This window comes from Manduca sexta, chromosome 8, assembly GCF_014839805.1.
Source record: "Manduca sexta isolate Smith_Timp_Sample1 chromosome 8, JHU_Msex_v1.0, whole genome shotgun sequence".
In the NCBI taxonomy this organism is placed as follows: domain Eukaryota; kingdom Metazoa; phylum Arthropoda; class Insecta; order Lepidoptera; family Sphingidae; genus Manduca; species Manduca sexta.
This window is the reverse complement of record NC_051122.1, coordinates 6,983,485-7,008,717: the sequence shown is the minus strand read 5'-3', so window position 1 is coordinate 7,008,717 and position 25,233 is coordinate 6,983,485. Positions and strand designations below refer to the sequence as shown.

Sequence of the window (25,233 nt, the reverse complement as noted above, 5' to 3'; positions counted from 1 at the left end):
TATTGCTTATACAAAGATTAACATTTAATATACATTCTTTTTTTTTGTTTTATTGAAACAAGCGAGGGGTCCGCCTGATAATAAGCAGCTCTGCCGACCATAGACTTGAGCAATACCAGAGGCGCAGCCAAGCCGTTGCCTACTAGGAGGCGAGAACTCTTTTGAAGCCTCGTTTAAAAGACTAGTAATGGCGCTCGGGAAACTCTGATGCATGAAGTCCATTCCAAAGTTTGCCCGTATGCAGTAAAAAATACTGTTAAAAAGGCACCGTGCTACTACGAACAGATTCAACGTAGTACGGATGAACTCAACTGCGATGGCGAGTCGTGCAGTGGTAAAATGGTGAGGTAATAATTGACGTAGATAAACTTTAACCCATAATGGCCCATAGGTTTAGAAGGAACTTGGCATTTATCATTATTTCGGACCTGACTCCATCAGCGCTAATATATTGACTAAAAACATTCACTACTAATCATTACAATCAATATTTGAAATGGATACTGTAACCAATTAGTTCTAGTTGAAAGAAAATAACAAACATTAGACTTCTCTAGTTCTTATTGATTGTTAACAGCTTTTCTAACTAAGTGTAAACAAGACGGTACACATGTAATGTAAGTAAAGCAAACCGCCCGAGTTTCCAAGTGTGTCAATATCTAACTAAATATTTGGAAGTTTCTACTCGGCAGAGTACTCCATTACTATTTATGCTAGGGTTGCAACACGTTCTGTTATACTAAGACATGTTTCGGTTTATAGTTTGTGTCTTCGATCTACCGCCAATAAGTTACATGAATATTACATGTTGGTACACTTATAATTATTATTATACCTATTGCCATAAACTTCTCATGTACGAAGGTGTTATACTTATTTAATTCGTGAAAATTTCGATTATAAAAAAATTCGGGTTTTATATTTAATGTCCCGTTTCGACTCGAAGAACCTATGGCAGTCAGCCCTAATTCAAGCACAAGTTCTATAGCAGACGGTGTCGCAACGTGAGCTAGATACTGTCGTGCCGAACACTTCGATTTATCAACTCTTGCTACTGAAGGCGGTGTCCCCAGCGAAACGGTGCACTAACCGTATTTTTAGAGGCTATCTATTCGAAATTTTGTAATACATATATATAGAAAGAAAATTAAACATAATATGACCAATAAAATTGTTGATTGAGTGCGTCTCCTCCTAATTTACACATCATTGCAATTTGCAATTAACAATATTAGATAAACACTTTAAGGAATACTTCAGCTGTATAAAATTTTCAAAACGCGCTAAAATGATATTTTTTTAAGTAATTGTTCGTAAATATTTGCATATTATTTCCTGTAACTCGTATGAGTAAATTAGAACGATTGCTCAAGGCCATTTTACGGGGGAGAGCCTTAAAACTTAGACTGTCTAGCATTTTTACAGGATATTGTGTAAAGTGCATATTTAAGATTATTTTTACGAATGTTTTTATCATGAAACCCTTTACACTGCGTCTGACAAGTACAGTACAGTCCAAATATAATACTGGTCATGAGGGCTGTGTGTCGATCGACGGTAGCCAAAATTATGTAAATATATACCACCGATTGACTTCATCAAAGATTACAGATTTATTCTTAGTATGACGGCTACTCCTTGTTGGGCAGGTCATCCCTTATTATTGCGGTTTCAGTGTTGTCAGGTATGCATGATAAAATATATTATACCGAACCAAAAGCATGCGTGCCAGTGGCGGCACGCGACAAAGTAATTAGTCCATTGAAAAGTTACATTTGGGGTTGCGTTTTTTAGAGGACGCAATTTTATTTTTTTGAAGTGTAGGGGGGGTCAGTGTAAAGCTAAAACCAAGTTTGTGGGGTCGCCACCCTTGTCCCACGGCCGCCATCTTAAAAATAGTGGTTGAAATGGTTTTTACGATGTATCTCTTAAACTATTTTTCGGAGAAAAAAAATTATAAACATTTTTTGTTGCAAATTAAATTCTCTACAACTTTGGTCCAGTAACTTTTTGTCGTAGAACTATAAATTAAAAAGTTATAAGTGAAAATGTTAAGAAATTCAATGTTAAGCAATGTCCATTGCAACGTCATCAGAACGTGTGTTTATAAGGTTCATAATACTTTTTTTTGTACTCTCATTACGTACTACACAAACCCGCGGTTGTCGGCTTATACGCGAATTACTTGGATCCTGAATCGCTTTGGCACAGATGAAGCAATTGTTCACAAAATCAAAGTCTGGAGCTTCTGAAACTGACGATAAACTACTGGAGCTGCTGCTGCGACGACGAACAACATTATTGGTTCGATTGTCCACGTAATAACAATAACACGCAATATGTACAGTAACTTCCGAAACAGTTCGTAAAAATTTGTTTTTGTGAACAATTGCTTCATCTGTGCGAAAGCGATTCAGGATCCAAGTAATTCGCGTACATGCCGACAACCGCGGGTTTGTGTTGTACGTAATGAGAATACAAAAAAAAAGTATTATGAACCTTATAAACACACGTTCTGATGACGTTGCAATGGACATTGCTTAACATTGAATTTTTTAACATTTTCACTTATAACTTTTTAATTTATAGTTCTACGACAAAAAGTTACTGGACCAAAGTTGTAGAGAATTTAATTTGCAACAAAAATGTTTATAATTTTTTTTTCTCCGATAAATAGTTTAAGAGATACATCGTAAAAACCATTTCAACCACTATTTTCAAGATGGCGGCCGTGGGACAAGGGTGGCGACCCCACAAACTTGGTTTTAGCTTTACACTGACCCCCCCCTACACTGCAAAAACATAAAATTGCGTCCTCTAAAAAACGCAAGGTAAGGCCTAAAAAATGTAACATTTCAATGGACTAAATACAGGTACGCCAATAATAATTTAAAATGCAAGTATGGCAAAAATAGGTCACCAAAAAAACATCCCTGGATATATATTTTTTTTATATGCGCACAGCATAGTGACCCCAATGCACCTGATGGTAAGTAGAGTGGGGTCCGATAGAATGTCGACGAAAGATGATTATGTACCTCGACAGTTGACACTATTATGCCGGCTTATAGAAACCGAATATACGCTGCCTTGGCTGATCCCGGAACGCGACACACTTACGTGGACCACTATGTCGGGTTTTAACACCTTGTGTACGGTGGTCGCTATCCAAGCAGATATAAAATATATTCTACCACTTGTAAAACTTAGCCAGCAACTAAGGCCCGTTTAAAGTAGGACATTATTACATTTTCTGTTTTTCATATTATAATATGAATCTATTTCAGTGGAAAATACAAAACGAAAAAGTTACCAAAAATACATTTTCGTATGAATTTACATAACATTATGATTTTCCTCAAATAACATAACTCCCCATTTCCTTTGAACATACACCCTATATAATTGTTTGTAGACACATCACATGATCATAGAACATCACCATATGATTAATAGCTATACCTCGCGGCTCCGTTCGACTGATAAACTTTTTCCGGCTTAAAGACCCGATGTAAATTTTCCCGTGGTAAAAGTAGCCTATACCACTAAGGAGCAATGTAGCTTCCTATTAGTAAAAAGAATCCAAAATCGGTTTAGAAGTCCTGAGATTAGCCTGTTAAAAGAAACAAACAAACCCTTAAGCTTTATATAGTAGTAAAGATTAGCACTTACATTTAATGCTTTTAAAGTCATTGAACGTAATAAGAAGTCGGAATACGATAACACCTTGTGCTTTATAATAATTGTTACAAAGGAGTCGTATAAAAGCTAAGGAGAAATGCAAAATTCAGCCCTTTTAATTTTGCGTAATATTAATAATAAACATTAACATTATCACCATGAAATACTGCTGAATACGTCATGGTCCAGTTACTGAGATTAATTAAGCATGATTCGCCAGAGAATCCCGGAACGGTTCCTAATACGCATAGAAAACGACCAGGTTTTAGTTGGTGTGCCGGTGTATATTCAACTATTATTACCGTACCCTGAAAACAATCTTAATCCAACATCTTAATTCTAAGAGTTCACTCACTTACTTGTTGCCGTGTTTCGAAGTCTGAGACGAATCTGCGCACATAGATATAATATCTTCATAGGATGTCATAGAGCTTAACATTGTTATTCTCAAAACTATTAGTAGGTGATAGTTAAGAATTAAGCTCAAGACAGCGGGTGAAATCGTTACAAATCCACTGATAGAGTTCCAATGGCCCGTTTTATCAATAGTCTCTTGCTATCTAATCGACTATTCTTAAACAGTTTAACCAGGTAGGTACATAGCCATGTCAAAACCGTGCTGCTGTACGGATGCGAGACGTGGAAGGTGACAAAGGACATCTCGCACCGACTCCAGGTCTTCGTCAATCGGTGTCTTCGCCGTGTCCTCGATGTTTACTGGCCTGAGAAAATTTCCAACGTAGATCTGTGGAAACGCTGCGGTGAGACTGCGATTGACCAACAAATTAAACGCCGCAAGTGGAAATGGATCGGCCACACGCTCCGAAGGGACCCTGAGCATATACCGAGGCAAGCCCTAGACTGGAATCCCCAAGGAAAGCGGAAACGTGGCCGCCCTAAGCAGACCTGGCGGCGGACCGTCATCGCAGAGGCAAAGAACATCGAGAAGACCTGGAGCGAAATAAAACGCGAAGCTCAAGACCGAGTGGGATGGCGGCGCACTGTGGATGCCCTCTGCCCCATCTAGGGGACATAGGAATATAATGATGACATAGCCAGGGAAAGTTTAAGGCAAGAAATGCAGTAGGTAATTAATTAACTAGCTACGTCAATGATATTCCTACATAATATCAAAGATTTTTTTATATCCATCTAGGCAGTACTTAATCGTGAGCATAATGGGTGGCTTAAGAAAAGTACTTAGATACCATTAAATTGGCCTGCCCAGTTTAACCTGAACAGAGATTGAACCTTTAGTTTTATCAGACCTTTTACAGACAATCACATTTTATAATTTGTACAAAATTACTTTACAACCGGGTTTAAATAGCAGGTCTATTATTAATTATACCATTTCGAAAATCATTACGAGCCAGCTAGTTAATAAAGTACCTCGTGCCACGTCCCTCCCCCGCTCTCAACATCTGTAATTGCGTCCTAAACATTCAGCCTTTGAGCCTTTGCTTTGTTGAAATGGCGATGGTTTCCCCCTCTTTATTATTATTTCCGTCGAAAACATACCGACACTCGGCCCGAACATTTTCCGCTAACAATACATATTTTTGGGAGCACTCCCATTTGTATTCCAATATTCGCTAGATATTGTTCATCGTAGTTCTTTGTGTTCTAATAGTACGATTGTATTATATTTATTACCATGACGATATTTTAAATATCAATTTGATACACCTGATATTTACTGAAATCGGATTTTAAGATTTCTGAATGTATATTCTATAGGTAATCCAATGTGAGACTTAGTAACTATACACCACTACTTCGTCTATTTTTGCTGTTGAGCGATAGTATGCGAGCAGTTATTGTATATGGCCCGGTTTGTGCGTTGCGGTGCAATGCAGTTGTTCGAAGTTTCAACTGTTGTCTTGTTAGCATGTCTAAAGTCATCTAATACAAGGCTTTAGTCGACTTTAGAGGGTCTACTTCGAAAAACGTCGGTGCGAAACAAAGGAACGACGAACTTCGGATTTAACTTTACTACCAAATTACTTCGGATCCGTCATCGTTCTGTAGCTTACCTTGGTGGTAGGATCAAAACGGTGATGTGCGTGCATTAGCTTATATAACTATTGTGACTATGTACAAGAAAGACTTGGAAAAAAATACAAAAGAAGTACTGAACAATTGATGACAAAAAAGAAAGCCCGGAGTTTCTTTCTGCCTTTCTTCTTCGGGTAGTCATCACTTAGGTAGCTAGTGAAAGGCTGGTAGGTTAGCTAGGTTAGGGCTCATGTCCTCACCGGTGAGGATCGCGACGCGTTACCCTTCTATTTCCCCCTACTTGCCAGCCCGAACTGGTTACTTCGGTTTGTACCTAGTCTTTTGTATAAACTTTATCCCGAATTTAAAATCTCCATAGTTATATAAGTGATTTTAATAGTTGTTTAGAAATAATAATTATTCTTATTCTTTGTTTTGACGTATCATAAGTGCAACTTTGTTCGCCTACGTGATAAATAAAGTATTTTATTTTATTTTATTTTAATTTCCCGTAAGTATATTTATTTTGTAGAAAGTAGTAGAACTTTATCCTTGCAGATGGTTTTAAAAAGGGATGGTATAAATTGTTACAAATTTCATGTCTGAAATATTGCGATGAACCGATCGGATCCATAACACTTCGTAGTAATAAAATATGCGATCCCCGAACTAAGACCGAAACTACGGATTCCGTTTTTCGAAGTACCTAAACCCTTTTACATGGTTTCGCCCTGGACACCAGACAATTATGCGACCATGACTATCTTAATTTCAAGGAATATCTATACTGAACACAATACACATACATAGATAGTACAAGTTCCTTTGAAGCCGAACTACAGGGCGCCTAGCTATGAAAAGTTTAAAATTTAGACTAAGTATGTTATTTTTAGCAAGGGTGAAACGCATGGCTAGGCGGTGGAGTCTACTGGGACCAGTGAAACTAAGAACACGGGGTATACCTTAAGACTTTTTTAGGTCACCTCAATTAACAAATTATCTTATCTACCAAAAAGTAAGTTCTGGGTCAGGCCCAATTTTTTGTTTTGCAACGAGGCCCTTGGCCACCTAGCTCAACCAGTGATCTTTGGTATGTCATATAGCTACAACTGTATTTCTAACTTACATATTATACCTACCTAAGTCCTAAGTTTATTTTCATCGAACGCACGACTAAATAACAAAATCCAGAACAATAAGCTTGCCGTACGCCCACATTTTTATATTTTCACCTTCACATTCCCGAATTTTCCTGGAGTAATTATTAAATATTTACCGACCAAGTCTGGCGATAAGATCGTCACCTCCCACATCACACGATTAAATACGATTGAAATAATATAACTTTCTCTCATTACATCTTTAACAATTAAGTTGTGAATGTATATGTCACAAATTTTATGTCTTAGGTAAAAAGCGAAGGCCGTGAGTAATGGCATAAATTTTTCACAAACACACATCCTGATCTCCGTAAGGGTAGACAGACACCAATTCACCCACTGCTCCCCATGCTTATTACGTCTCGTACTGTGACTCGTGATAGAGTCAAGCCAACAAAACACAGGCAGATTATACATCGTTATTATATTATTCATTACTATATTAGACATAATATAATAGTATCACATTCTGTGTGCCTATTGTCATACTATCAGGAAAAATGGCGGCCTTAATTGCGCGAATATCCGAGCGGGAGCAAATAACAATCCCCAATTTATAAAAAAATCGTAGCTAAGATTCTAGATCTATACGCTGGTTAACAGGGTGATGATCTAAACCTAAAGAAAGTTCCTGCGGTAAAAATTAAAGAACAAAAAAGGTTTATAATTAAAATATTTAAGTTCAAGAATTAGAACACAAAATTCCTTCAATATAAATACTTATTTGATTAGAATGTAAGTAGCCATTCCCTGTTTCATAATAAAATTTTAATAAAAGCAACATTCCAAAATGTTGAATATAAATACAATTATAGGTAATGAAAAGTATAGGGACAGCCTTAAAATTTATGATAGCTGAAGATAAATCAATTAATAGTCAGAATAACTTACTGTGTCCCTAGAGCCATGTCAAATTTCTCCCTGGTGTGGGCATGCATTCAGTGAAGACCAACCACACCAGAATTGCCTTGGTGGAAGGCATGGAGAGGATAAATGTATTAAATAAAAGACAAAATATTTCAAAACCTTTACAGTTTTATATAATTAATTACATAATAAGTCTACAATAATTTCTAAATGCTTGATATAACCTACTTTGGTTTAGTTTGTACATTTGATAACTTAGTTGGATCATATTTATATGTTTTCTGTAGGGGACCTTTTCCTGCTTTTGTGAACATCATTTCATCAACCCTTTGTCTGTCTGCCAACTCCCTGGAAATCTTTAAATTGGTCCATGAGTCCTTTGCACCTTCGACAAATCCTTTCTTCTTCATTGGCAAGTTATCGGGCTTGTGAGACATCAATCTGGGGATTTTAAAATAGTCTCTCACCACTGGAGCTTTAAGCAAGCCAACTTGTAATAATGATATGAAATTACTGGAACACCAGTAGACAAGGATAGCACCAGGGAAGTTGATTGTGAATGGTATCATCACAAGGGGAACTGCACGGAGGAGGTATCTCATGACATGCATGTTCTGAGCATCCAGACGGCCTCCGTCCACTCCAAGTTCAATTGTCGCCCACAGTGTGGCGCTTGTTATTATTGGCAGCAGGAAGAATTGGTCTGGCACTGTCAAATCCATGAACCACCATAAACCACCATGGCTCATACTTTCAACTGGACAATTTGCCATACCTCTCAATCCAACAAAGAATGAAATGAAGAGTGGGGCCTGAGCTAATGGCACAAGCATATTTTTGAGTGGGTTCAAACCTTTCTCTTTCATGAAAAGCATCATTTCTTGTGCGTACCGAGCAGTCTCGATCTGATTGCCCGTCTGTCTAGCTTGTGTCATCTTGAGTTGCAAGACTTGAATTTCCGGTAAATGGTTGTTCATAATCGCGGAATTCCTTTGTGATATAATAACAAGTGGAAACATGAGAATACGGACCACTAATGTACCCATGACGATCGCGCCCCACCAGGGCACGTCTAATGACACGTGCAAGTACTCCAGACAGTTCTGAACTATGCCTACAGGGCCCCATCCACCAAGTCCCAGACTAGCAAAGGTAGGTTCCCCATTTGCGGCCAACTGTTGTACTGCTTCTGTTACATCAGCAAAAGTGGATGGATCTGGTACTGGCGGCGGTTCTGGTATAGGGTCGACCAGCGGGGCAGTCTTTCCTGCATCGCTGCCTGTATTAGAAGCAAATCTCACTGATACACTTGAAGAATAAACGAAGACTCGCGCCTTCTTAACCTCAAACCTTTCGCAGAATACATTCATAACAGCACCACGGCGCCCATGCCGGCTGAGTAACTTAAACATTTTTGTTATATGCAACTTACAATGTTTCGATTAAAAAAACCTTAGAAAAACAAAATTGCACAATTTTTATTACGGCACATTTCTGACATTGACAGTTCGACAAAAACGCCATACATCTATGCACCTCAGTGTTGCCAGGGCCCTTGAGTCGTAAGTTACGTTTCGTTTCCTGAAATGTTACATTTTTGCTGCAAAAGTTACATTATTGTTTTTTTTTAATTTCCGCGTTTTTGGGCAAGCATTTCTATAGCTACGAAACCACGGGGACTCGCGAAGTAGGAAACGTGCGTGCGCACACTCAAGCAAAAATCAAGTTTTGATATGTGCAAGATACGTTTTTCATTTTGTCATGGCGAGCCATCTCTAAGTGTGATATGGAGTGAAATATTTTTTAGACCCGCCAGTTTTAGGTGCGTTCAATTTGGATGCGTTGAATAGAAACGCGTTCGTAAACTGTTTACAATAAAAATTTTGTATTACGAATCTCGTTGTTCTCAAAAGTTACGAAAATTACCTTAAATATAAAAATTACTTACATGTTACGCGAGGGGGTCAAAAGTAACGAAAAATGTAAGAAATGTAACCTTCTGGCAACACTGATGCACCTTCCTAATGTTTGTCAAAAACAAAAAATATAAAATGAAAAAAATAATCATTAAAATTAATTTTGGAATAATATAACATTATAGTTATTAAATTATATTATTCACTGAAAATATTGATTTTAACGATTAATAAAATATATTATGAATTTTATAAAAGTGAGTTATTGTTTCATACGCCTTTAGATTTTGAGAATTAAAAACTAAATATGTCAGTCCTGTAAATGTCAAAACTATGTGAAATGTCATTTGCCAAACCAACGTGGTGTGGAAAATAAACTTTCGAGACTCGTGTTTACATTTCAATAACATTAATTTATCATGTGAATTGAGAATTACGCGAAAAGAAGATATTACAGATCTGTAAAATATGGCACACATATCATATCCATTCAAAAAAACTAATAAAGCCGCATTTCAAAAGCCGGCCTCTGTTCTTACAAGCGATGCAATCTATTGGAAGAAACTTGGAGTAAGTAGCATTTCTCATAATTTTGTTTGACTTTAATAATTATAAATTATAAGACATTCCTATGTAGCTTGAAAATAAAAATATGACCATAGGAAACGTAATCTTTCTGCTGTGCTGATGCCTGTGCCTACCATCTAGAGTCTCAGTCAGTCTAATATTCAGGTGTGCTGTTATAAACTATCAAAAACTTATTAAATGTTATGTTTCCTTATTACAGTTACCAGTCTTAATAAAGGAGTTTGGTGCAATAGACTACTTAGATTTTAGCCCTGTGGAACCATACTATTTTGCAGCCACATGCTCCGTTCGAGTGCAGGTAAGAAATAATAAAAAATCACTGCTAAATTGATTTTTTTACATAAGGAATACATCTTCAAAGCCTTCTTAATTAGTCTTTTTGTGTCTTTTAAGTCTGCATCTTTGAATGCCACATGTTTTTTTTTTTTTTTATTATTTCAGATATATGACCCAGTGACCAAAGTAGTAGCAAAGAACATATCGAAATTTGTAGAAGCTGCTTATGGTGGATGTTTTAGAGCTGATGGAAAATTATTGGTGGCAGGAAGTGAAGAATCAGGGGTCAAACTGTTTGATGTACAATCAAAAAGCTTACTCAGGGTGTTTACGGGACACACAGGGCCAGTAAGTAATAATAAACTATGAAATCATAATAATAATATCATCAATATATATGTGCTACGTACTAGATTTGGTATTCCGAACTTTTAACTTAGTATAGTCCATATTGCCTGCTTGTCGTGATTTATGGAGTGGTGCTCAAATTCAAAAATTCAAATTCAAAATTACAAAGTCTAAGTGTAAACCTGGATTTGAATAAAAAATGTCAGTTATATTAGCAAAATTATTTGTTGTTCAACTCAATAAATAGGCTATAACAGTGACATTTTGGTTGCCATTTTAGTTCAGATTTTGAACCAATAGTTTATATGTATGTGTCTATAGAATAAAATCTATCTTGTATATTGTGTACTGGTCCCCTATTGGGCATAGTCTTTTTCTACTACTGAGGGTTTAAAAATCAATGATCTAGTGCACTTTGGCAGACTTTACATACCTTCAAAATTAAGAATACATTGTGCTACCAAAATATATTTGATTGTAATTAAATAATTTAAAATCTGAACTCTTCCTAATTTCAGGTGCACAGAACTTTCTTTACTAAAGACCAACTCAAGGTTATTAGTTATTCAGATGACAAATCTGTATCACTATGGGATATATCGACAGAGGAGAGAATTGCAAATTTTTCAGAGCATACAGATTATGTGAGAGCTGGTGCACCTAGCCCCATCTCCCCTGACATTATTTTATCAGGAAGCTATGACCACTTGGTTAAGTTATATGACTGCAGGTCAAATGAAACTGTCTTGACTGTGAATCATGGTAGTCCTGTAGAATCAACATTATTCCTACCATCCGGAGGTTTGTTCATAAGTGCTGGTGGAACTGAAATCAAAGTGTGGGACATTTTCAATGGAGGAAAGCAACTTGCGAACATATCTCAGCATCATAAAACTGTCACCAGTCTTCGTCTTGCAACTAACAATAGTAGACTTATGTCTGCTTCATTGGACAGACATGTCAAAATATATGACATATCTACATTCAAGGTTGTTCATAGTATTGACTTCCCTAATGCAATTCTTAGCATGGCAATATCAGAACATGATGATATTCTAGCGGTAGGCATGGTTGATGGCATCATATCGGTAAGAAAAAGAGAAAGGCCAGCTCAGAATAAAGAGGAAAGACGAAATTTATTGAAATTTGCTCCAGACCATTTGAAAGCAAAAGCTCAGGAAGTATCCATGTCTACTGCCAAAGCTACTAAAATGCCTGAATATGATGTTTTGTTACGAAAAATGGAATTCGGTAGAGCACTGTCTGTTGGTTTAAGAACTTACACAGCAACTAAATATCCAGAAAAAACTGCAGCCTTAATACAAGAATTGTTTAGACGAGGAGTGCTCCATATTGCTATGGACAGCCTTAATGAAAAATGTATAGGAGCGATGCTTAAATATCTCATAAAAAATTTGGGAGAAATACGATTTACCAGAACTATCATTGATGCAGCAAATGTATTTATAGATGTGTTTGAAAGTCAACTTAATACTTTCTCTGAACGTAATTTGTCCTTATACAAACTGTTGTTAAAACATATTGAGGATGAAATAGACGTTTGTAAGCAAGTTAGTGAATTGGAAGGTGCCTTGAATCTTTTAATGGCAGGTGCGCAAGTCAGCACAAGTTCAGAGCCTCTAGAGCTCAATGATACATTTACACCATCAGTGAAAGCCCAAAAAGAAATTGTTATTGATGTGTAAAATAAAATACTAATATTTTAAATGCTGTTTTCATGTTTAAACACTATAAACTAACAGTAGCGGCCTTAAAAGGAGGTGGCGAACGCGGCATTCGCAATAGGACGTGCCTTTTCAAGGGGGACAAAAAAAAATACCCTATTTTGGCAATCGGCTAAAAAGCCCTCGCAAATATGCCATCTAGTAACGCACTAAGACCGCCGTTAACTAACAAAGCAAATTAATAATACTCTTGTGGTTTCTTATATCATCGTCAAGAAAAAAAAATCAAGGTTTTCGTCACTACTGAAAATAAAAATCATGGGTATTCTCAGAATACAAAGAACAAAGCTCTCGCGTATAGAGTATGGTATATAGGGTACTTTAGAATCAAACAGAGAATATAGAATCAAATTATAGTTTCTATCCAACTCGTTTAACAGTCACATTTATATTTATCGTAAGGTCCGTTTTACACGGACGAAACCACGAGCAAAATCTACTTACAAATAAAGCTTCCGATTTATCCCGCTAGAGGCGCCACGGTGTTATTGTAAAACATATTATCCTCAGATAATATAGGAATGTACTAAACGTCTGTGGTATATACTTAGGGTTGTTACTTCGCTTTTTGTAAAAATAAATTCATTAATAATTTTTCCTGTAGGTACGCAGTCATGCATACCAAGAACCAAAAACCGATATAAATCAAAGTACCGGTATCATGCGATTTCGGTTATTTCTATGCTTTAGATTACAGCTATCTGAGTAACGAAAATGCACAGAGATTACATAATATTAAAAATAAAAAAGTAATTGTTGTTGCTAGCTGTTGAAGCAAAATGAAGCCCGATTATTTTTATGCATGACGAACAGTTGTAACTAGTATGTAAGTATAAACAGCGATATTGTATAACTGAAATACTAAACGATCAGGCCGTTATTTTTTATTCGTTTCTTTATTATAATGATTCGTTCACTACTGACTCTTTCTGTGTAAACTAGGCTTAATAAAAGTATCTATGGTACATTATATTTTATTAGTGGTACCTTATGCTTTATTCCAACTCTATATTAGCTCTCTGCTCTATGGTCAATTGTTGTCATGTCGGAATGGACAAAGTGACGTTTTGCAAATAATTATACGAAATTTAATAATTTTCATAGTACAGCTTATTGTAAATTGTCAAATTGTTAAAAGACACAAAAATAATGTATTAAAGTGATATATAAGAGGAAATATGTGTGACGCATCGTTGCTAAATTTGTTAATTGTTGAGATACAGTGTAAGATCATTTGAAGGGTTTCATGTTTATTGCTTTCAGTTATTTTTTGTTTTTATATAATTTTTTATCTACGTATTTACATATGAATAAATATGTATGAATTAGTTCATAGTTGCTTATTAAGTTACTTTTCGGTTAAATAATAATTCAGGTTATATATTTTTATTGCTGTCACTTTGAACATAATTGTTAGAAATTTAAGCGTTTTTTCGTGTCCGTAGATACATAACGCGAAGGAGATGGACGACCGGAGAGTCGCGGATTATTTCGTAGTGGCTGGCTTGCCTGACAACCCTGAGCTTCTGGACGACTCGGATTCTGGGCATCTGAAAGGATATAGTTCCAAGGCACCTATCACAGATATAAGTAAGTCCTTCGTATTTTTAAATAGTCTTTAAAAGAATATTTAAATATTCTTTAAAAGAATATGTGCATAATATTGACTATGGTTTGTTAATGCATGTTTTCAGAAATGGAAAATTTTTAGACAAAATAATGTTTACTTTATTATTGTTAAAAATATGAATTAAATAAAATCTAGGTTCATAGAATGTGATAGCAGTCATATGCCTACTGTTTACTTTTCAAATCATCACAAAATATCATTTAAAACTAGCTAAAAAATATCTTCTTATAATATAAAACCAAATAAGAAAAAAAAACATTTTATGAATGTGTGGTTTAGACCTGTATTATCACATCATTGATAAACACAACTCCAAACACAGTGCATAAAAAGGAAGTACCTAATTATATATTAAAGTCCAGCTTCACACCACTAATTGATTCTCTAGGTCACAACATTATTGTTATTCAAGTGATGTCAACAGATTCCAATGTTATTTATTCAATATTATTTATAGTACTCACAAGTATATATGTAGTAGTTGTGTTCATTCATAAAATATGTTGATTCAACATGATTTGTGTTATCAGTATTGTAAAGTACTATCTTTTTCCTGAATTTATTAGCATTTTGGGTGATCATGCGCTTGGTAACCTTATAAACATAGTGAACCATTTCATTGTCTCCTGGTCTAATACTTAAAAGAAGTTCTGAGCATTGATCATTAATAAGTTTAGTTTTAAACAAATTGTATATTTCGATTATTATTATGTTTTTTTACTATAGATAATACTATAGTTTAATTTACATTATCAATATTTTATTTGCTTTGTTTCAATGTATGGTGAATATTCATTCCAGGATAGAATGGTAATAAAATATGTAGTTTTTTTTTTGCTTTATAAAACCTTACAAAAACATAACTAATACCATATGTATAACATGTTACCATTCTGTAATACTAATTGCAGTTATTACTTATGACTTGAGATCAAGTTATAGGAAATTATTGTGCAATGAACAGTTGTGGTACCTCATAGGATTTGTGGTCAGCATCATGTTTCATGTATCACATTCCTTCTGTATTAATCTACGTTTTATTTCATTGACATAACATAAAATAAGGTCTTACCAAAAGGGGACATTGACTTGTGTAAACCTTTTTGCTGTAATGCCCTTAATTATATAGTTAAATGGCTTCCAAGGCCACTGATCACAATCTAATTATTTTAATGCTGTTTATGTTGAAACAGGATTGTTTGCCCTTCATACCCTTGCCCTTGCTTGTTATGGTATAGTTCCTTGTTTATAACACTTATAAAACATGCAAGCATTTGTTTTGTGTGATGAAAGTTCGGTTTTTTTAATTTTAGTTACATATTAAATCACTGACAGGGTTTTTCCTGAGTTTAGTTTTTTTATAGTCTATCCATTATGTAGGTACACTGCCTGTAGAATACATAAAACACAAGGTTAAAGATAAATATTATCAATTAACATGGGTTTTAACTACACCATTAATAGTTATGATTCAGATATAGATATTATGAAATTAAATCCAGGCAGGCTAGTGAATAAAACATATTGCAAACTATCTTTGAATGCAAAAGTTAATTCTGATTATTTTTCAAATGTTTTGAAATTACACTTTCGTTTTCAATAATAATTAAATAAAAAAAAATATTGTATCAAGTACCAGTTATGTAATGAACATGAAATTACTTGTCATCATGGCAGTGCAATGTGAATATAAAATAAGTACAAAATAACCCTTTATGAAAGCACAAACAAGTTCAAGTGGCAAGTACGAATGTTGCTTGCTGATTGGTCGGTTAATGAGTAACTGGTTTAATCTACTGTGTCCGCAAGTGGGACACTTCCCTTATCAGGAAAAACTAGTTACACTGACTACTTAAGATCGTACGGATCGTTCTCGGGTCAAACACGCGGTCAATATTCGTATTAACTTGTGACTTATTGACAAGTAAATGTATGTTTAAATGTGTAGTTTCGATTGTTCTCGTATAAGTAATTGTTTTAATTTAGATACAATTTGTCGATTTGTAAATGGATCTAGAAGTTTGATCGTAACCAAATAATGTTTTTATAAAAAAACATTAAGAATAATACCAAAAAAAGATTTAATGATTTCTTATGTTTACGCGAATGTTAGACATTGAAATAAAAACTATTTAACGGATTTTATCGCGGTTTTATATATAATTATTTTCTCCCGACGTTTCGAAGACTTTGCAGCCTTCATGGTCACGGGGGGGACTGAGGTGTTGTTCATCCGTAAAGTCAAAGTTACAATATCTACCTACATTTTTTAAATATACAACATATTACAAAAAAGCCGAATAAAAGTTATGTAGTTATATATACTTCTTATGAAAGCTTATATAAGTACAGCTCATTAAACTTACGATATTATAATGAAAAGATAAAATCTCAATGCTATTATATTACCAAGTCTTGTAAAAATACAACTATAAATGACCATAAAATTATAAGTCAGGCAATTTTAAATAATATAATACATGTATGTAGGAGCCAAAATTGTAAAATATAATAATTAGATATGATTATAAAAAATCCTGATCATTATTCTTCCATTATTACTCTACGTTTTATATTAATTCGGATACTACTCACTTGGCAGTTTTAGGTATTTACATAATATCATATTTATAAACTTATAACTAAACTATGCCACGTTTACCTCAGTGGGTTGGTCGTATTGCATACGCGGTTTGACTACTATATCGCTCTGAGGTCTCGTGTTCGAAATCCGAATCGAGCTCAGCATCAGCCGGGTCTGGAATTTGTGTTGGATATCGCAATAGGCCCGTTCTCTATCTTGTCATGAGAAACACACTTGACGAACTTCTGTTTTTTTTTATTCGGCAATGTGACCCCACTGCGCCTCATGATAAGTGTAAAGGGTCCAATAAATGTCGACTGACGAGAGATGATTACCCCTCGGCAGTCGAGACAATTATGCCGGCCAGTTGGAACCAGAGATAAAATTCCTGAGTGTATATTTGTGTAACTTAATGTTACCTGCCATTAAAACTATTTGTCCAAATTTCTATGAAATGTGGTATTTAAATAATGAATTCCTATGGTGTAGTAAATGTTACAGTGCAATTTCGTGTTTTCGTTATCAAAACATTGTTGACATTGATGAAAAGTTCACTCGTCCTGACGTTAAAACATGCTAAAAATCTGCCCACTCTTACGTAGTTAGTAACGGAGTTCATAATTACAAAACATGCTCACCATTTTCTCTCAACGCATAATATTGAACTAACGTTATGCAAATAAAGGCAGGTGTGATTTGTTCGTAGCGACGAACTTGTACTTGCGACGTACTCTCGATTACTTAATATAGGGTTACCATAACTTTTAGAATGCTAACTGGAATATTCTTAACTACCGATGATTATGGTATGTCGCATAAAAAATAAACCCTTTTTTTAAATCACTGACACACGTGACAGTCTCTACGTATTAGCAATATGTTATACACCTATTAACTATAATTGACTGCCAGGAAATTTTTTGATCATTCGGGCCACCGGCGTTCTATATCGGCATAGATATCAACCCTAATAAGGCCATACATGTTTGACCCTCATCTCAAAATTTATTGACATAATTGACGAGACCGATTGATATGGCATTCGTATTGTATGTGAAAGAACTGCATTATTATTGACATCGATTGGTCAGTATTTTATGTTGATTTAGAAGACAAATATGTCTTGGATTTTTATTTTTGATTATTTAGAGTTTATTGTAGTTTTTATTAATTTATATTATCAAGAGTTTATTGTAGTTTTTATTAATTTATATTATCAAGAGTTTATTGTGGTTTTTATTAATTTATTTTATTTACAGTATATAGCGTTTTTATTCATTTATAAGATTTACAGTTTATTGGCTACGAAAGATGAGGTGTAGTTCCAAAATGGTTCAATTTACTTTAAAAGTCTGAGCAAAGTTTCACGAAAAATTATTCCACGCTTTTTTATCTAATTTATAAATATCAAACTAAAATACATACTATGTAGCTCAGACTACCAAATGCGACATGTTTATTTGTATCTAGATAACCAAAGCTACGTTATATGTATCAATGTTCTGAATGAACTTCAATCCATTGTCGGGTTCATTGCCACTTCAAAACCTTTACGTACTCTCAATAATGTATTGTTTGCATGACGTAACACAGAATACACGTTCTTTTGTATATGAATTGTTAATTATTCTGTCCATACAAGATAAAAGCGTTTACGTAACGCTTAGCGCATGTTTGTTGGCTTTAGCGAAAGAATTTGAACGTGATCTAATTAGATTTGAGGCTCTTCGGGTCTTCTTGGCCTATTTACGGATTAAAGTTATATTTAAATACCTAAGAACAAGCAAAGGTTATTGCCATCTAAGTCGAGGTACGATTACAAATAACTTTGGGAAATAGGTTTTCGTGTATTTTTCAGTTCTTGTATGCATTTCTATTGATATTAGTACATGATACGATCTTAATGTCTTCGAAAATGATTGTCACCCGATGGACAGTCTCTTAAGAAAATTTTTATTGTAGCTACGGTGGTGAAGGTAGCTACCCTCGCTGCCCCATCTCAAAAATCCTCCCGGTATGCTAGAAATGAATCAATGTTGTGAATGTTCTGCATTCGATGTGGTTTCTTCTGATATCATTTTATCCTTAATAGTTCTGTTTCAATCCTATCATCCAATTAATGATACACATGATAAATGTGTTCTAATCGAAATAAAAGTGAAAGGCAGTGAAGATAAGATTAATTTTAGATTGAACTTAGTTCCGCTTCATTGACAATTTGTGTGATTAGTAGAAATCGATTTTAATCTATAGAAAATAAATTAGAAAGTTTGAAAACACGTGTTTCGTAATTCTATAACATTTTTTTTTATAGAAATTCCTACGTTATTTTTATTCTTCTACTGTCTTTATACCATACTATCGTGGGATCAGCGCAATACACCTTTTCGAGTACATTACAGAAAGGATTTTGACTTAGTCGCTATGACCAGCCTTCGAATTGACATCAATCTTGTGGACGATCCAATACCGGTCGAAACCACTACCTGAGAGCTGAAATATAAGAGATTTGTAGAGGGTCTATTTTATTAGAATTGTTTAAATTGGCAACGCGACTAATTTGAAGGCGCCTTTAGGCCTGTAGTGCTACTAACATTATAAATGCTAAAGTTTTTGAGGTTGAATGTATGTTTGTATTTCACAAAAAAACTATTGAACGTATTTGGATGAAATTCACAGTAATATTGGTTATACATCAGAAGAACACATAGGCTAAATTTTATAATGATTTTGTGTAATTTGGTTATAATATAACGAAACATATCAAGTAAGTCAGGAAAAAAGGTATCCTGGAAAACTCATTCACGCGGGCGAAGCGGCGAGCAAATGCTAGTTGAATATATTTCATAGTATTATAAAAGAGATGAAATCGCACGGGAATTAGAAAACAAAACTTTCTGTTAGCGGTTTTAATATCGTACGTGTGGTTATTGCGGTTTGACTGCAAAATGTAATCAGGCTGTGGAAGCATTTGTTACGATCGGCAAACCGTAGACAGCCGTATCGTAATGGCACTATCCGGAAATCGATCGGGCTTGCAGTGAGAAATCATCTGGTAGCCAATAACTACTAATATACTTACTATAACATTGCTGTCTTGTCTGTGCATGCCTTAATTGTAATTACCGAAAGTTATTTTCTATGGATATGCTATGGTATGAGGTTATTAGTTCGACCAGTTAAAATTTCTTATTTTCTGGAAAAATGTAGTAAATAGTAAATACCCTAGATTAAGCCTAAATAAACACTTAAATATGCTATTTCAATATACTCAAAGTATTAGGTGGATATAATATCTTTTTTAATAGAGCTTGTATAAATTGCGAACAAACTATTGTGTTATCTAACCGATTTACTTATGTGTTATCTAAAGTATAATACAGACGTGCGATTTACAATAAATTAATTTAGAAATATTAATTTGGGTTCAAACAATATGATATTTTCATTGACTACGACCTGTTGCTGAATTGTTGAGCAATACAGGATAAAATATGTTACTCACGACTGGTTAGAGTCTACCGTTCATGTCTCGTACAGGCGAGTCATGTTTACCGGTGGGTGGGTACCGGATATATTTTGTATCCGCCCGTAGTGGATACCGGCAACATTCATTCCGAAATCATTGTAGCCAGTATAACTAATGTACCTAATAAGACTTAACATCTCATGGTCTAAAGATGACGAGCGCAATGGAATACCAAACAATACTTGCTAATTGAAGGTGTTGGATGGTGTTTTTACTGTTTATGAGCGGTCGTTTCGGTTACCATCAGGCGAACGGCAAGTTCGTCTCGTCATTCAAAGTAAAAAAAACATGGTGTAAATACGCCATAGTGATTCATTCAGACGAGTTTTCCTGAGGTCAACTCGTATCAACTAAATAGAACCGGTTTTATTGTAGATATTCCGTCCGAGGATGTTTATCTCTTGCCGGTCGACGTGTTTCTGAGCATCTGTTCAGTTACCATAAGGGCTTTGAGGCCACTATGCCGAGCCCTCGACAAGAACAGAGCCATTCGAAGGACGTTAATCGACATTATATTTTAGAGTACATACTTATCATCAGATCCAGTGAAATCATTGCGAATAAATAAAGAAGAAATAAATGAAGTTGCTACCAATACCATTTTGCAATATAGAGCAGTAATAAACACGCTTATATTCTGGGATATAATGAAACAATGATAAAGACATATTATCTCTGAGTCAAGTATAAATCCAATGTCTGACTAATCATTGTTTTCGACTAAAAACCCACTCAGTCTAACAAGGGCGATGCAATCGTAAACCCTATCGGTTCATGGCCGAAGGTCCTTGACTAAACTTAGTATTTAAACGTCGTTTATGAATAAAAATATTCTACTATAACACGTTATTTTGACCTACGCTAAGGTGTAAGTCACATCGGATTCTATAATAAAAGAGTTTTTACTTACAACACCATATTATAATAGAACTAGCTTTTGCCCGCGGCTCCGCCCGCGTTATAAAGTTTTTCGGGCTAAAGTTTTCCGTCATAAAAGTCACGCTATATATTTTCCCGGAAGCCTATGTTCTTCCCAGGTTCTCAAACTGTCTCCATACCAAATTTTATCCTAATACGTTGGGTAGTTTTTAAGTTTAACACGTTCGGGCAGACCGATGCAGCGGGGGACTTTTGTTTTATGATATATTTTTGTAGAACTTTTTAAGAGGAACAATCCCGTCATACATTATTGTTGCATAACTTTAACCGTTTACGCAGCGCACGCAACAGAAGCTCTCAAAACTAATAAATTGTCCCCGTTTTTGCATCATGTTTCATTACTGCTCCGCTCCTATTGGTCATAGCGTGACGATATATAACCTATAGCACTCCAGGAACAAAGGGCTATCCAACACAAAAAATATTTTTTCAGTTCGAACCGGTAGTTCCTGAGATTAGCGATTACTGCTCCGCTCCTATTGGGCATAGCGTGATGATATATATAGCCTATAGCATTCCAGGAACAAAGGGCTATCCAACACAAAAAGAATTATTCAGTTCAAACTCCTAGTTTCTGAGATTAGCCGTTACTGCTCTGCTCCTATTGGTCATAGCGTGATGATATAGCCTATAGCACTCCACGAAAAAAAGGCTATCCAACGCAAAAAGAATTTTTCAGTTTGGACCGGTAGTTCCTGAGATTAGCCATTACTGCTCCGCTCCTATTGGGTATAGCGTGATGATATATAGCCTATAGCACTCCACGAACAAAGGGCTATCCAACGCAAAAAGATTTTTTCAGTTCGGACCGATAGTTCCTGAGATTAGGCATTACTGCTCCGCTCCTATTGGGTATAGCGTGATGATATATAGCCTATAGCACTCCACGAACATAGGGCTATCCAACGCAAAAAGAATTTTTCAGTTTGGACCAGTAGTTCCTGAGATTAGCGCGTTCAAACAAACAAACAAACAAACAAACTCTTCAGCTTTATATAATAGTATAGATTCTTAATATTATTTTTATTTTATGAATAAAAACAAAACAAATTAAGCTATGGAAAACAATAAAAATAGAAATTCTTAATAATTATTTAAACTAAACTGGAGCCTTATTCTCTATCCCGCAAGTTATTTTGACAGTGCCTAACAAGCACGTAACACAACGCATCATGTTTAGGACTATAGAAATTTGGCTTACAGAATACTATTCCACGCACATTTCTCGAAGATAACATGACACAGCCGCGTTACGCGTTTACACTATCATACAGAATAAGGGCCCTGTATTCCAAATTAGGTATGTTATCTAGTACGATTCAAAAACATGTATTGTACCTGTTAGATTAACTATGGGATATGGATTATAAGATCCCGGATTTGACACGATATGCCCATGTTTGCATCATCCTTAAGTTCTTAATGCGATATGCTTAAATATATCACATGGGAGTGGAATAAGGACAGCAGAAAAAACACAATTTATTTTTTTATTTTTTTTAACCTGACTATACGTTTGTTAGCCTGACAGGACCGGCTTATGCAAACAGACCGGAATTTGGGGTGAGTGCTTTAGGCACGCAAAATCCTTAATCGTTTAATATTTAAATTAACGAAACACATAAATACTTACCTCAAGAATAAACAAACAATCTCACGTCTACCAATCGACGGCGGCTTTGATGACCTTAGGGAATTGCATACGGGGTAGTTATCCCAGGCCTAAGGCATTGCTCTTCGAGGGCCCTTGCGTTTACAAGAGACACAAAGAAAAAACATTATCTTCTTTCAGCAAATCGGCTTCGCAAAGACCTACTTCCCCAAGACCTTGCCTAACATAAATACGGTCCACGAAAGTTGTCAACAATTATTCTTTTTTGTTTCAGGTATAGTCTTCCCCGGCCTAGGCGAGACGGTGCCCGACGGTTTTGAGTTAGTCGAGTTGACGCCAACCGGTCTGCCGGCGGATTTGAATCATGGCTCGATGCGGTCGCCGGAGTGCTATCTCTGTCTACGGAGGGGCAGGGATCGACCGCCGCTCGTTGATATCGGTGAGCTTTGGAATGTCATGTTTACAATATTGATAATATCATTGTGAATGTGTATTTGCTCGATAGATGTCTTTTTTTATAACCGCACAGCAAAGAAGGGCATTTGTTGTTAACTGGACTAGGGTCTCATAGAATGTTGACTAACGAAAGATGAGTACCCCTCGACAGTCGACACAATTATGCCGGCTTCTTAGGACCGGATATACACAGGCTGATCCCGGAACGCAACACGCTTATGTGGGCCACTAAGGCAAGTTTTAACACCTTGTGTACGGTGGTCGCTATCGGGGCGAATATAAATATATCCTACCACCAGCAAGCAGCAGCAGGTTCTAAGTAAATATACACACTTACCAGTTAGTCTAAAGACGATCAAGCCGCTTACCTGTTGGTACACGACTAGATACCTAAAAACAATTGCAACACTATGCACACTTTGAATTACGATGCTGCGTGGAATTAATTGCGTAAAGCTCGTCACCCTCAGATATTCGTTTACCAGTAAATGTCATTAGAACGGTTTTACCAATTTGTGACTTCCTGAAGAACTTAATTGTAGTTAATTTTTGTCTTATTGCTGTAGTCCATATTGCCTTGCATATCTATCAACATTTGTGGAATATATTCTCTAGTGTAGATCGCGAGTTACACTTCTATGCAGACCGTACGTAGCTTGGGCAGAGCGACTTCCGGTTGAGTGGGTCGTCCATATACTTACATGTAGGACTTAGATAAAACTACTCTGTTAGAATAAAGACCCTGATGTTTAATAATGACATACGTGAATTTACTTTTATGTACACGTGTAACGCGCACATAATTTAGCTATTAATAACATTGTTAAACGTGCCTATTTATTTTATACTAGCTTCCGCCCGCAGCTTCGCCCGCGTGGATTTCGGGTTTCAAAAATGGAGAAGGTGCTCAATTTGTCGAGATGTTTTTTTAATTTATGGTGGTATGCAGGTGGTCCGATTGTCCGGTCAGGGTCTGATGATGGGATCCTGGTGAAATCGAAGGAACTTTTAACCATTAAGGTTGCACACGAAATGACGGAAGCTTAAAAAATGGAGTAACTTCTCCCGTTTTCCCAACATTTTCCATCACTGCTATGCTCCTATTAATTGTAGCGTGATGAAAAGTATACTATAACCAGCTCAGGAGTATGAAAAATAATTGTACCAAGTTAAGTTAAAATCCGTCGAGTAGTTTTTGTTTCTATAACGGTTATACAGACAGACAGACAAAATTTTCACTAATTGCATTTTTGGCATCAGTATCGATCCCTAATCACCCCCAGTTATTTTGGAAATATATTTCATGTACAGAATTGACCTCTCTACAGATTTATTATAAGTATAGATATGCAAAAGTAGCTCAAAAATTGTCCATAACGAAAACATGCATTTTAAAGTAAAACAAAAGAAATAATATCGTGAAGCCAACCAAATAACTAATGATATATTAAATTTTGTGACTGTTCAATTTAGTCGGGTCCGCGATATCACTTTTGTTGAGTTTCAGAACGCGACATTACATTATTATATTCTGTGCTCCAACGCACACTGCTTTGATGTTAGGAACACACCTACATTGCTTAGACAACAGTGAACTTTATACAATAGCAATAAAGCTCAAATTGACTCTACGTATTAGTTAGAAAACGTTTGTATGGGAAATAGAAAAATGCTGTTTTGAGGATTTTCCCGGCAATTATTCGAATTTTTCTCACCTTTTAAACTTTCCCTAGACCTCCACGAATAATTCAAGACCAAGATAAGATAAATCCGTTCAGCCGTTCTCGAGTTTTAGCGAGACTAACGAACAGCAATTCATTTTTATATATATAGATTGTAAATATGTTTTTAATGTTTTGAAAATTTAATACAATAAACAATTATTACTCTGGACCCTTAAACAA

The 25,233-nt window shown here is 35.5% G+C and overlaps 3 protein-coding genes across 6 annotated transcripts in view; 2 read left to right on the top strand and 1 right to left on the bottom strand.

The window, feature by feature from the left end:
• Positions 1-7,854: 7,854 nt before the first annotated feature.
• Positions 7,855-9,251, bottom strand: LOC115446807 (mitochondrial inner membrane protein OXA1L). The gene has a single exon (XM_030173611.2). The coding sequence runs from the start codon at positions 9,116-9,118 to the stop codon at positions 7,931-7,933; it is 1,188 nt and encodes a 395-aa protein (XP_030029471.1). The 5' UTR covers positions 9,119-9,251; the 3' UTR covers positions 7,855-7,930.
• A 696-nt stretch (positions 9,252-9,947) lies between these two features.
• Positions 9,948-12,562, top strand: LOC115446818 (U3 small nucleolar RNA-associated protein 15 homolog). The gene is made up of 4 exons (XM_030173621.2): positions 9,948-10,192; positions 10,410-10,508; positions 10,652-10,834; positions 11,353-12,562. Exons 1-4 carry the CDS (start codon positions 10,091-10,093, stop codon positions 12,538-12,540), a joined length of 1,572 nt encoding a protein of 523 aa, XP_030029481.2. The 5' UTR covers positions 9,948-10,090; the 3' UTR covers positions 12,541-12,562.
• Positions 12,563-13,600: 1,038 nt separating this feature from the next.
• LOC115446477 (DENN domain-containing protein Crag) overlaps positions 13,601-25,233 on the top strand; it is a 41,022-nt gene continuing 29,389 nt past the window's right edge. For all 4 annotated transcript variants that reach the window (XM_037436381.1, XM_037436379.1, XM_037436380.1 and 1 more), the window contains exons 1-3: positions 13,601-13,803; positions 14,025-14,169; positions 23,148-23,312. In XM_037436381.1, the coding sequence (XP_037292278.1) occupies positions 14,043-14,169; positions 23,148-23,312 (292 nt within the window). In that variant the 5' untranslated portion in view covers positions 13,601-13,803; positions 14,025-14,042. The remainder of the gene's footprint in view (positions 13,804-14,024; positions 14,170-23,147; positions 23,313-25,233) is intronic.